General features: G+C 38.4%; 1 protein-coding gene across 6 annotated transcripts in view; it reads left to right on the top strand.

Moving 5' to 3' along the window:
* Nucleotides 1-13,601, top strand: part of FRMD4B (FERM domain containing 4B) — a 325,040-nt gene that overhangs the window by 279,210 nt on the left and 32,229 nt on the right. For all 6 annotated transcript variants that reach the window (XM_030307219.1, XM_030307220.1, XM_030307216.1 and 3 more), the window contains 4 exons: nucleotides 1,257-1,340; nucleotides 3,483-3,548; nucleotides 6,267-6,324; nucleotides 8,656-8,742. In XM_030307219.1, coding sequence (XP_030163079.1) covers nucleotides 1,257-1,340; nucleotides 3,483-3,548; nucleotides 6,267-6,324; nucleotides 8,656-8,742 — 295 coding nt within the window. The remainder of the gene's footprint in view (nucleotides 1-1,256; nucleotides 1,341-3,482; nucleotides 3,549-6,266; nucleotides 6,325-8,655; nucleotides 8,743-13,601) is intronic.

The following is a 13,601-nucleotide window of genomic DNA, read 5'->3' as shown; positions in this document are numbered from 1 at the left end:
ATTTTATTTTTGGGACAGAGAGAGACAGAGCATGAACGGGGGAGGAGCAGAGAGAGAGGGAGACACAGAATCGGAAACAGGCTCCAGGCTCTGAGCCATCAGCCCAGAGCCTTACTCGGGGCTCGAACTCCCGGACCGCGAGATCGTGACCTGGCTGAAGTCGGACGCTTAACCGACTGCGCCACCCAGGCGCCCCTGGTCAGGATTTTTAATAGCTGTTCATGTACTTATCCCAGGCTCTGATAGACCCCAGAGAGTCATGTCTGTTTTTTCATAGACTACCCTTAAATACTTGGGGCAGTATTTGAGAGGACCAGCTATGACTGCATCGTATTACCTGTTCTTCCTTCTGTTAAGTTCCATGAAGACCACACCCCTCTCTTTTTTATTTATTTATTTTTAAGTAAGCTGTATACACCCAACATGGGGCTCGAACTCGCAACCCCAAGATCAAGAGTTGCATGTTCTCTTGACTGAGCCAGCTGGGCACCCCCCAAAATTGTCTCTTTTGACAACTAGAATGTTGCCTTTTTATAGTGAGATAATAGCTGACCTTAACGAGGTACATTTTTAGTTCATTTGATGCAATTTGAAGGATATCTGGGGTTTCATTAGACACACGTTTTCAAGTCCTCTTCTTTCAAGTGTATTTCACAAATGGCCAACTTGATCCATTTTATTTCAGAGCATGGTAAGGAAACAACAGACAAGTAATAGTAAAGTCTATACAAACCTTTTTATTGAATTGATACCTTTTATGAGAAAGTGATAATACTATATGAGTGGTTTTATGATAATCAATATTCCAGCATGGTGAATATTATGTGCCACTGAAGATCACTATGGGAGTGCTATAGGCACACAGAGAAGGTGTGTAATAAAATTTGAAGAATGCCGTGTGAAAATGGAATATGGGATATCCACAGTTATAATAATAATTAGGTAACAGAATAGCTATACATAGAAATACACAATAAAAATAGCTGCAGGTTTATCAGGAGAGTAAGGAAAATGGGATTATGGCACCTGAATACCGTTATTTTAATTTTTGTGTGTGTCTTTTTAAAAACTTCAAAATGTCACATGGTTCGGCAGGTTGTCCTTTGGGGGAATTGAATCCGTAGCCTTATATGTGCTGACCACATTTTGCTACAGCCCGGTGTAGTGTCATTACTTACCAGATTTCATCTGGTGACTAGCTTGGATGATAGTTTAGGTAACAGTGACTGACATTACTGCATTACTCTTCTTTTCAGTGATGAAAATGCCAGGAAAGACTTAAAGACATTACCAGCCTTTCCAACCAAAACCCTTCAGGAACATCCATCCCTGGCTTACTGGTAAGCCAAAGCAGGACCACAGGTGACCCCGTTGTCATAGCCTCCATTGAGAACTGCGTGCTTTTCAGGAAACTAAAAGAGATATGAGTGCAGAAAGTATTAAATCACATGTGTCAGGGTGACCATAAGTAGACCTGATCCTTTCCATGAAAGGGTCTTGTCAGAACTTACTGGAGATCGTTGTACCACGATTGTAGTCATTAGTGAAGAGTGGCTGCATGCTTTCTCATTCACACACGCAAAAAGTCTGTATAGAATATGCTTTTAAGGGAACATAATGCTCAGTACGTGTGCAGTCACTGTGTGATGTGGCCTTAATCTAGCAGCATGTAATATACGTGTCATAAAATACAAATTTCCTTGGATACAGATTTTCTCACTACCCAGAAATTACCTGAGTGAACAGAGGTTTCTCCCATGGCCAAAAATTGTTGTGTATTTTGAGTGATTCCATTTGTTGGGATTATTTTAATTCCATTAAATGCATTAATTCATTAAATTCATTAAATTCATTAATTATTTTAATGAAGCCATAGTACCCATTTTCCGTTCAACGTTTTTCCTGGTAGGATATGATTTTCCCCCTTGAATTAGTTACAGCCCCTTTAAATATAGTTTCCTTGATTTAGGGCTTTGAATCTTGAAAATAGTTTTACTTTCCATTAAAAAAATGGATTACAAAATAAATATTCAACATGAAGAGTGTTTTTTTTTAAGTTCATTTATTTTGAGTGGAGATGTGGGGGACCAGCAGAGAAAGAGAGAGAGAGAATCCCAAGCAGGCTCCACGCTGACAGCACAGAGCCCAACACAGGACTCAAACTCATGAACCATGAAATCATGACCTGAGCCAAAATCAAGAGTCAGACGCTTAAGTGACTGAGCCACCCAGGCTCCCCCATGAATAGCTTTAATAATGGAAGTTGGACTGCAGGTTCCAAATAAAGAGTGAAAGTGTGTACTGAGGCTACATTCCTTCCTCAGTCTGGAATCTTCCAAACAAATCATTGTTAAGTGATAGTTTCTTAAGAAAAGAAAAAAAAAAGGCCTTTTACTACTGATAACTGGTTGTGTAGAGATAAAAACATTTATCTTTCTAGGTTATATTTGAGATATGATAGGTATCTGAAAGAAAAGAACAGTAGCTCAGTGATAGCAAAGGTGACAGACTTCAGGGGTGCCTGGGTGGCTCAGTCGGTTAAGCGTCCGACTTCGGGTCAGGTCATGATCTTGTGGTTCATGAGTTCAAGCCCCTCATCTGAGTCTGTGCTGAGAGATCAGAGCCTGGAGCCTGCTTCAGGTTTTGTGTCTCCCTCTCTCTCTGCCCCTGCCCCACTTATGGTCTGTCTCTCTCAAAAATAAATAAAATAAACATTTAAAAAAAATTGTTTTCTAAAGGTGACAGACTGCAGCCTAGTTCTGCCTTTCTCGCCAACAAGTTGTTGTTTTTTTTTAACTTTTTTTTTTTTTTTATTATTAAGTAATCTCTGCCTCCAATGTGAGGCTCAAACCCATGACCCCAAGATCAAGAGTCTCATGTTCTACTGACTAAGCCAGCCAGGTGCCCCTCCAGTCAACAAGTTTTATGCTGGGACAATAATGAAGGGTTTTCTCTGAAAACATTGTGTCCCCAGGTAGTGAGTGACAAGAGAGTGTTTTGGATTGCACAAGACTCAGAACAGTTTTAATCCTTTCTAAATCTTCATGGATAATTTTTAAAAATGTATTTAATACTTGCTGATCTCTTTTTTTTAAGCCTTTTAATTTCCCTAGCAAGGCTCACTACTTAGCATTTAGTGACATTATTTTGTATTTGTTTTGTCCCATTCAATTATGGCAAAAAATACTAGTTTTTCATTTGATAAATTGAAATCCTGTTCTTTTCCAATAGATTAAGTTTTAAAACATATTAATATATTATATAGCATATAAAATTTAAATCAGAAATCATGATGAGGTAGTCTTGTCTGAAGTTCAGAAATCCATGTTCTACAAAAACAAAAGTCATCCAGCTTCTGTATCCCAAACAGGTTAGTGAAGGCATTTTTCTTGTTTCTCAATAAGCCACCTGAGAATCTTGAAAATGAGTCTGTATCTCATATAATCATACATTGCCATATTTCTCATTTGCTTGTTTCACAGTGAGGACAGGGTGATTGAGCATTATTTGAAAATCAAAGGTCTGACCCGGGGTCAAGCTGTGGTTCAGTAAGTATCTGTCTTTCCTTTTGCTTAGATATAATTTTAATGTCTCCTGTTTGAAGAAATCATCTGAAATTATTTCTGCTGTATATTTTGTTTGTATATAGTCCCCATCTGGTTAGAAATACCTTCGTATGAATTATAAAATGCCTTGGGTCATTCCATAGTTGATGTCATCAATTCAGAGGCCTACCAGTGTCAGGCAGGTAGCAAAAATGAGACACGTAGGCCAGGTGTAGGGTAACGGAATGGTGGGGATTGAGGTGATCTGGAGAGCTATTACCCTGGGTAGAAGGAAGGTGATTCAGTTTCGGAAATCAGACCTAATGTTGTCAGACCTGATACTGTTTAAGAAGTACTGGAAATTCTGATTTTTAAATCCCAATTTAAACATTGCAAAGCAATTTTAAGAAAATTTTATTGCAATCTGAGCCAAAGAAAACCTATCTGGAAGCCATGTGTGGTTGCCCGGCTTGTGACTCTATTTTGGGTGGAGCATACAGTGTTGGTGTTGGGTTGTCTATATCTTCATGCTACCAATAACGGACCATAGTGATATATTTCTGCATTTTATTCTATTTTTTTTTTTTTAGTTTTATTTTTAAGTCATCTCTATACCTAATGTGGGGCTTGAACTCACAACCCAGAGATCAAGAGTCACATGCTCTACCGACTAAGCCAGCCAGGTGCCCCTATTTCTGCATTTTAGACTTATAGAGTAACCATTCATTTATTAACAGTAGTTCACAAGCTACGTTAAAGTTTTAAAATTATAAAAAACTAAATTTATAAATTTAAATTTTAAAAATTAAAAAAATGAATATAGCATTATTGCTCTAGTAATTGTAGAATAACTTTTATGGCCATAGACGTTCTTGTAAAAACCTGCGGGAATGTCGCTCTGAGCACGTAAGAACCGAAATAAGAACTTGGAGATTGCTATTCCTCTGGCCAGTGTGTAGATTTCCCTCACACCTCCACCACCGGCACTAATCTCCTTTTCGTCACAAAACACCCTGTGATCTCCAAGGCAGAAATCAAAAATTAGCAGTCCTGAAATTGAACCCTTGACATTTGAACTCATTGTTCCTGTTTTCTGGGAGGGACAAAAGAGGTGTAAAAATTTTCCCTGAAGGATTTTAGGTTAGGCTAATGAGCATGTTATGAAGTGCCCTTGCTTAAATGCAGAGTCCTTTTACTTCCCCTGATCATTATCGTTGTGGCTCCAAATATGAGACTAACTTGGTGGTTAAAGCTCTAGACCGTGGAATCCAACTCTCTGTTAGGATCTTGGCTGTGCTTGTTGAAAGTTGTTGGCACATTTACCATTAACCTCTCTCTCTTTTCTTTAATGTTTGTTTATTTTTGAGAGAGAGAGAGAGAGCACAAGCAGGGGAGAGACAGAGGGGGTCAGAGGATCCTAAGCGGGCTCTCTGCTGACAGCAGAGGGCCCAATGCAGGGCTTGAACTCACAAACCGTGAAATAATGACCTGAGCTGAAATCGAATGCTTACCGACTGAGCCACCCAGGAGCCCCCATTTACCTAACCTCTTCTTACGTTCATTTACATATAGGTCATTTACTTTTTAAAAGTATCGAAGTATTGATTACAAAATCCAGAGCAATTGATATTCAAAATGGCATTAAAAAGTCCACTTGAGGGGCGCCTTTGTGGCTCATTCGGTTAAGTGGCTGACTTCAGCCATGATCATGATCATGATCTCGTGGTTGGTGAGTTGGTGCCCCGTGTTGGGCTCTGTGCTGAGCTCTGTGCTGACAGCTCACAGCCTGGAGCCTGTCAGATTCTGTGTCTCCCTCTGTTTCTGTCCCTCCCCCACTTGTATTCTGTCTCTCTAGCTCTCAAAAATAAATAAACATTTTTTAAAAAGTTAAAAAAAAAAAGTCCACTTGTACTAAACAGGAACCTCAAGTCTTTGTGAACAGAGAGGAAGTCTTACACAATATAATTCACTCTATAAAACCTTAGAAGTACACAATAAATATTTGTTGAATTAAAAATAGTAAATAGTAGCATCATTAATTTTTATTTTGGGGAACACATTTTTTAAATACAACAAAATTGTATATACAGTATATAATAAAATTCACCCTTTTTAGGTACATATTTCTTATTAGAGTTTAGACCTAAGAGTAAAGCATATATTCCTGAGAGTTTAGTAGTCAGTAAATAGGATCAGTTTATTTTTTTAACTGTTTATGTACTTATGTATGTATGTACGTGTGTATGTAATCTCTATACCCAACACGGGGCTCCAGCTCACAACCCCAAGATCAACCCCATGTGCTCTACCGACTAAGCCAGCCAGGTGCCCCAGAATTGTTTTATTTTTTACTTACTACAAGCATGACCCAGAAGCTGATTCTCATTGCTTTGCATCATTAAGTGCTTAGTTTAAAAAATACTTGCAATTTGGGTTTACGATACAGTACAGTATGTTCTAAGCCGTAGAAATCTTAATATGCAGAAATTAACATTTCCTGTAGCTTTTGGAAATTGAAGTTTTGTTAGCAACTTCCTAACATTTGGGTAAGGTAAAATATATTACTCCCTAGAATGGCTTATTCTATTTCTACTGTAGTCAAAGACATTAGTCATGGTTGTAATGAGGAAAGTACATACAAATTGTGCTTCTGTACATTTTTCCCAAAAGGATCCTCTAATTTATGAAGAGATTATAATATATACTATTCATTTTTCATAGGTATATGAAAATAGTAGAAGCTCTACCAACCTATGGAGTCCATTATTACGCAGTAAAGGTAAATACTTTTACATGACAAAGCTTTCATAATACCCATGTGACTTTGGGAATCAGTGAATAGCACCAACTTCTAAAATCACATAAATTAATATGCATATTTGTGCAAATTATCTCTGTAAATTTCAGCATAAAAAACAAAATTAATTACTTATTTAAAAAATATTAAAATAAAATACGATTGATTTTTTTTTTTTTTTTTTTTTTTTACAAAAGCCTGATTATGCCTTGTCATTGATAGCAAATTATAAAGCACGCTCTTTTTGCAAAATACTTGCTGTGGTTCAGATGTTTTCCACAAATCCCTATTAATCCTAGCATACTCAGATTATTCTCTTTTGGCACATCTATTCCTTTTATCTATTTTAGCTGCTATTTCTCTTCCCCAGTTGTTCACCTGCCTAATGCTACCAGATATTCTCTTTGTTTTTAATTAAAATTTTTTTATGTTTATGTGTTTTTGAGACAGAGAGAGACAGAGCATGATTGGGGGGAGGGGCAGAGAGAGACACACACACACACAGAATTTGAAGCAGATTAAAGACTCTGAGCTGTCAGCACAGAGCCTGATGTGGGGCTCAAACCCTTGATCTGTAAGTTCATGACCTTAGTCAAAGTCGGACACTTAACTGACTGAGCCACCCAAGCGCCCCTCTCTTTTTTAAAAAAAAATTTTTTTAATATTTATTTATTTTTGAGAGAGATAGAGACAGAGTGCGAGCTGGGGAGGGGCAGAGAGAGAGAGGGAGACACAGAATCCAAAGCAGGCTCCAGACTCAGCTGTCAGCACAGAGCCCAATGGAGGGCTCAGACTCACAAACCGTGAGATCATGACCTGAGCTGAAGTCAGATGGTTAACCAACTGAGCCCCCCAGATATTCTCTTGATAGCCCCTTTATCTGGGAATCATAAACTTTCTTTTTTTTTTAAGATTTTATTTTTAAGTAATCTTTACACCCAACGTGGGGCTCGAACTCACAACCCCAAGATCGAGAGTTACATGCTTCACCAACTGAGCCAGCTGGGTGTCCCAAGAATCATAAACTCTACATTGTCATTTCAATACTTCATAAAGTTCTCAAATTTTTGCAGGATTTGCAATACCAATTTTCAATTGGTATAGTTTGTATTTGTGTATTGTTTTCAGGTGTTTTCAAGCAGGGAGAGACTAAGAAATATTTTGAGATGGTAAGGGATAAAGCAGTGTTAAGGAGGGAATCTTGTTTGAAGGGAATAATTTTATCGTTGATCAATCTTGAGTGACTTTTCCAGTTACAACAGTATTTGCAATTCAAAAATGGTAGGGGATTGAATAATAAATACTTGCATAATGAGGGCACCTTGTACTAAAAATAAGTACCATTTCAACTTTAATTTCTAAAGATTATTGTTTTTTTTTTAAGTTTATTCATTTTGAGAGAGAGAGAGAGAGAGAGAGTGTGTGTGTGTGTGTGTGTGTGTGTGTGTGTGTGTGTGTGTGTGAAAGAGCAGGAGAGGGGCAGAGAGAGAATCCCAGACAGACTCCTCACTGTCAATGAGTAGCCCAATGTGGGGCTCGAACTCATGGACCATGAGATCATGACCTGAGCCAAAATCAGGTTGGACACTCAACCGACTGAGCCACCCAAGCGCCTCTAATTTCTCCTGATTCTTAATTTGTTTGTATACAGGTATATGTTTAAGCCTAAATTTTTCTTTCCTTGTGTCAATGCGTCCTTTACTTTGGCAAGACCTAAAAGATTTTGGAAAAAAAAAAAAAGATTTATGAAAAAAAAAATTCCTCCCCTCCCCATATGTACCTCAAAGTGATTATTCAAACATCCTGCCATTGAATCATACAGTTCTCCAAAAGAGCTTTTCAGTATTCCCATGCTCACTGTTAACTGGATTATAAACATCAGGTTTGGGACCTCTTTTCTCATCTTTATAATTCTTTGGAAACTTCCCTGACCTTTATAGTTGGTTTCTAATCAAGAGAGCAGAGAGCTTTTTTTTTTTTTCTTTCTCTTTTTTCTTTCTTTTCTTTTTTAAATGGATAACTGGCTTTATACTCTGGATTAGTTTTTACATTTTATTTCTTCTCTCCAGCTGTTCAGTCAAGACAGTAATGTTTCATCCTTTTTGGTGGTATTGATAGTATTAATCTGTTTTAACTTAAAGATCTTATTTGAAGGCATTTTAAAAACAAGTTAGGTGTGTAAATAATGTTTTGTTTACCAAGCCAGCTTTATTTTGACTAGCTGAAACTTGGTAAATTATGAAATTAGTAGATCTTCAGCTCTAGAAGATTGAACAGTTAAGGGCTCAGTTCTCATCCTTTTCCATTTTCCAGGATAAACAAGGACTTCCTTGGTGGCTTGGAATCAGCTACAAAGGAATCGGCCAGTATGATCTGCAAGATAAAGTGAAACCTCGGAAAGTAAGTATGAATCATTTTATTATTTTTTTTTTAATTTTTTTTTTCAACGTTTATTTATTTTTGGGACAGAGGGAGACAGAGCATGAACGGGGGAGGGGCAGAGAGAGAGGGAGACACAGAATCGGAAACAGGCTCCAGGCTCCGAGCCATCAGCCCAGAGCCTGACGTGGGGCTCTAACTCACAGACCGTGAGATCGTGACCTGGCTGAAGTCGGACGCTTAACCGACTGTGCCACCCAGGCGCCCCAGTATGAATCATTTTAGACACTTAGGAGAACCTGAGCTGCTCTGGATTTGGCAACATTGCTTTAAGGGGCACCGAACAGTCTCAGACAAAGAACTTTGGTTAGTGAAGCTGTGGGTTCAGAGGAGGCTCAGGTTAAGTGAAAAATACTTTTTATAACTAATTTATGTACCTTTATACAGTGATTCTGATCTGATCATTTACTCTAAGGAAATAAAGTTATGTACTAAGATTTAAGGATGTTGATCACAGTTTCATTTATAAAGGCATACAATTAGATTACTCTCTTTTTAATGTGTATTATTTATTTTGAGAGAGAGCGTGAGCAGGGGAGAGGGGCAGAGAATCCCAAGCAGGCTCAGCACGTAGCCCCATGCAGGGCTCGATCCCCCAACTCTGAGATCCTGACCCAAGCTGAAATCAAGAGTCAGACGCTTAACCTACTGAGCCACTCAGGCACCCCTAGACTTCTATTTTAAGGCCATTTGAACATGATGATGGCATTTTGTTTTCTAAATTTTATATATCGATCTGTTATATAGATACGATATATTTATACACATAATTATATGTAATGTTAGTATAAGTTTATATGTAAATTATATAGGTATGTACATACACATACATACATATGCTTGTTTGCACTGGATGGATAAACAGATGGATGAATTGTGAAGAGAGAAGCCAGATTCTTTGGTGCTGGTTCCCTCTCCGTAACACAGTTACAACTAATCTTTTTACTACTGCTGCTATTTTCACTTATCTTTGTTTCACAGTTTTCTACGCTAAACCTGCCTGCTATTTGTAAAGAAAATTATGTCACATGCTGTATATGGAAGGGAACTCTATCAGGTTTGGGTTTTCCAGAGCTAATAAATTGCATTATTTTCGTTTTGGACTTTGGCTATGTAGCTCTCCTGATCCGAGCACAGACGTACCATACTTTTTTGCCCATGTGAGAATGGATGAGTCCATATAGATCGCCACCCACCTGCCCTGGCCCCCTGTGTATTATAATGACATAAAGGCTTACTCATACATCTCTGGCTGCTTTTGCTGCCCTCCCTATGCTCTCCTGCCATCACTGGGAGTCACTGCAGTGGAACATTGGCCTATAATAGCAGACCATGTGTTATCACACTCCAACATCGCAGCCTTAAATAACTCCTACCGTTTCCATCTGTCTCATGCTTTAATGTCTATTAGAAAAACAGCCATATTGTTCCTAAAGTGACCCTTGTAATCATACCACGCTGTTCTTCATTCTCTGTGCGTTTTCAGCTTCTATCAATGTACACCATCTTTCTTTAAGAAAATAAGAAAGCTCCTCTTTTCTCCCCACTTTATGGTTGTGAATCTCACACAAACAACACAAAAGGGTGGCCAAGGGGAGCAGACTATTGGGCATTGAGGCTCTTTATCAGAAATCATCGCTAAAAATAATAACACATCATCTCACAGCCGATATCCATCTGTGTGAGGGACAGTAAGACAGCATGTATGCAGTCATATAATTACAATTGTGTCTCTGTGAGCCCTGTGACCAAGATCAATTGAAGTAAGATATACTCAGTTTCCAGGAGGGATGTGAATAATGTTGTTCCTAGTTGAAAATTTGCCTTGAAGACCAAATCTGTAATAAATAATGTTAGAAATGACAGGCATACACTTTTGTTCAAAATCATTTCTATTTATAGTTATTCATTTTAACTGTTTACCAAAAGCTATACATATCCATTGTGAAAACAAATGAAAAAAAGCAAACCACGGAAACGTGTGAACTAGGGTAGTCCCCATTCCTTTCCCATGATAGCCGCTGTCAAGAGAAGGATACTGGCTCAGTGAGACTTTTCAGTGTATATCCTAAGCTTTCCAGAAAGAGAAAGCTTTCTATGCACACTATTTCATACCATGTCTTACTTCTTCAGGTCGCTTTATAAACACATCTCTTTTCATTCTTTTTAAAGCTGCCTAGCATCCATTATGTGAAAGACAGTATTCATTTAACTGATTCTCTTTTGATGGACATTATGATTGGTAACTGTGGGAGTCCATGGCTGGTGGGGGGGTTGGGGGGGGGGACAGAGAGGGAGAATAATGAATCCCAGCCAAGGCATGTACCTAACCCTTAGTTGATCTATTTAATAAAACCAAATTATTGCTTATCATGTTTCCTTAAGGTAGACCTCAACCTATATTAACATTTTTTTTTTTTGGTAATTTATTTCTCCTCTGAATTTTGCTTTAAGAAATAACATGAAGGAGTCTCACTGGTTTTGCTGAATCCTGCGTGTAATATATTACTTAAATTGACTCACAAGTCATTTCTTTGCTAATGTTTCTTCATGAAATTGAGAAGCCCATGGAATGTAAATGCATTGACTAAAAACAACCAGGCTTTCTCCCAAAATAATGGTGAATCAGAGTCTGCACAGTAAATACTGCAGCTAATTTCCTCTCAGTTGCTCATGACTCACATCCCTTTCTTTACATTCACAGTTTCATAGAAATCGGTAAATATTGTTTGACACTGATCACAATCAGGCTTGCTTGTTCATTCCAGAGTTTAGACAAGGATCAGAAGACATTTGCTTTTTTCAATTTGCAGGGCTTTCCTATTTCATTTTCAAGACGTGCCATTCAATTCAAAAAGGACCATTAACAGGGCATCTTGTGCTGTCACTGCCTCATCCTCTCTTTTCTGGTCATTTTTGCAGGTGTCCATTCCATACCACTGTTTACTTTCTCCTCCTTCTGTTAAAATCCAGTGATGGATTTTTGCTTCCATATGTTTATTTTTCCATGTCCAAGCAACTTATGGGTTTAATTGGAGGGAGGATGTTCCCTATGTCACTGCCCTGGCCCAGTTGGTACAAATGAAAGAATCCATGATTTCAAGGGTCATGAGCATTGATTTATAAGAAGAAGGATCATGCTTCAGCTGTTTGCATGACCTGTACATGCAGCAAGTTACCTGTAGCCGAGCAGGAATGAAGGTCAGATGGGCAGATTCTGAAACAGGCTGGAATGGGGGACCCTGGAGATCCTTAGCCTCTTGAGCCCTTTGTTACGCATGCCCACTGGCTTGTAATTATGTAGCTTAATGGGGCGCCTGGGTGGCTCAGTCAGTTAAGCTACCAATTTCGACTCAGGTCACGATCTCGCAGTTCATGGGTTCCAGCGCCCCATCGGGCTCTGTGCCGACAGCTGAGATCCTGGAGCCTGCTTCCGATTCTGTGTCTCCCTCTCTCTCTGCCCCTTCCCCACTCATGCTCTGTCTCTGTCTCTCAAAAATGAATAAATGTTAAAAAAAAATTATAATTATGTAGCTTAAGCACAGGCCAGGAGGGAGAATGTTTGCCAATAATGAGAGACTAACTGATGCCGAAGGCTATTTTGAAAAAAGGTTGGTCCAAGACCCACAAGCTGAAGCTTTCTGTCCTTTGCACATAATGTGTATTGGTGATAGCCTATGAATGTTAAGGACAATGTTTGTTGTATCTCCCAGTGGTATTCTTCGTGTATTTTGCCTGTAAGCCTTTCTCTAGTCAAAGGGCAGCGTTGTTTTCAGTCTGTGTAGTATAAAGATGCAGATCAAGAAGTTGGGAAGCAACCCAAAGCCTGTCTTTGATGTTCCATTCGCTGCGTAACCTTGGCCATGTTGTTTAATCTCTCTTTAAACTCAGTTTCTTCATCTGCAAGATAGTAATGCCACCAACTGCATAGGGTGTTTGTCAGAATTACAAGAGATTATGTTCAGCACTGTGCCTGATACACATTCATCACTCCATAACTGGTTGTTGTTCATTGGTAGTGACAGAGAAAGACAATTTTTAAAGGTATGAGATACTGCAACCCATATAACTCTATATGTTAACTAACTAGAATTTAAATAAAAACTTGAAAAAAAAAAGTTATGAGAAATATTCTTGGATCACTGTTGGTTAGAGAAGGACCCAGCATTGCTACAAACTCATAGTCCTAGTGTTCCATCTAAGAGTCCACACGCAGATGTTCTATTTTCAGAGATTCTTAAGCACTCTGCGTGAATTTATTAACCACAGTGCCCTAGGGCGTGATGCAAATTAAGAGAAATTTAAGATTCTGAGTTACAAACCACAAAAATTCAGAGTATTAAAAATTCAGTTCATAAGCAGTTTGTTTTTTCTTTTTAATCCTCCCTTTATGCATGAAATGTGTCATTGCAAACTCTTATGGAATGTGATAATGTACCAGAACTCAACTTAATTTCAGATCGTAGGACCTTTGAACTTAAAAATTGTGAAGCTTTACAATAAAAAAAAAAAATGCAGACTGTGTTCCTACTAGGTTTTTATTGTTTGCTCAGTATTTCACAGAGAAATATAATTTCTTCACAAAGAAGTAGAGTGGCTCAGTGGCTAAGTGAAGCCTTGATATATGTCATGACTGATTTGTACCCCTCCAGCAAGTTCTTTGACCTGAAAAAAACCACAACCTGTCAGAGATGGGAGAAATAAAAAAGGCATGCCAGGCAAGGTGTCATAGGCAGACCTTAGTGGGGTAAAATGCCTTTCACGATTTGTATCTTTGTGCATTATAACTACTAACAAAGTCTTCTGATGTGCATCATTAC

The sequence above is a fragment of the Lynx canadensis genome, chromosome A2 (assembly GCF_007474595.2).
Source record: "Lynx canadensis isolate LIC74 chromosome A2, mLynCan4.pri.v2, whole genome shotgun sequence".
Classification (NCBI taxonomy): Eukaryota; Metazoa; Chordata; class Mammalia; order Carnivora; family Felidae; genus Lynx; species Lynx canadensis.
Note: the sequence above shows the minus strand (reverse complement) of the source record. Positions and strands in the feature narration are given on the sequence as shown.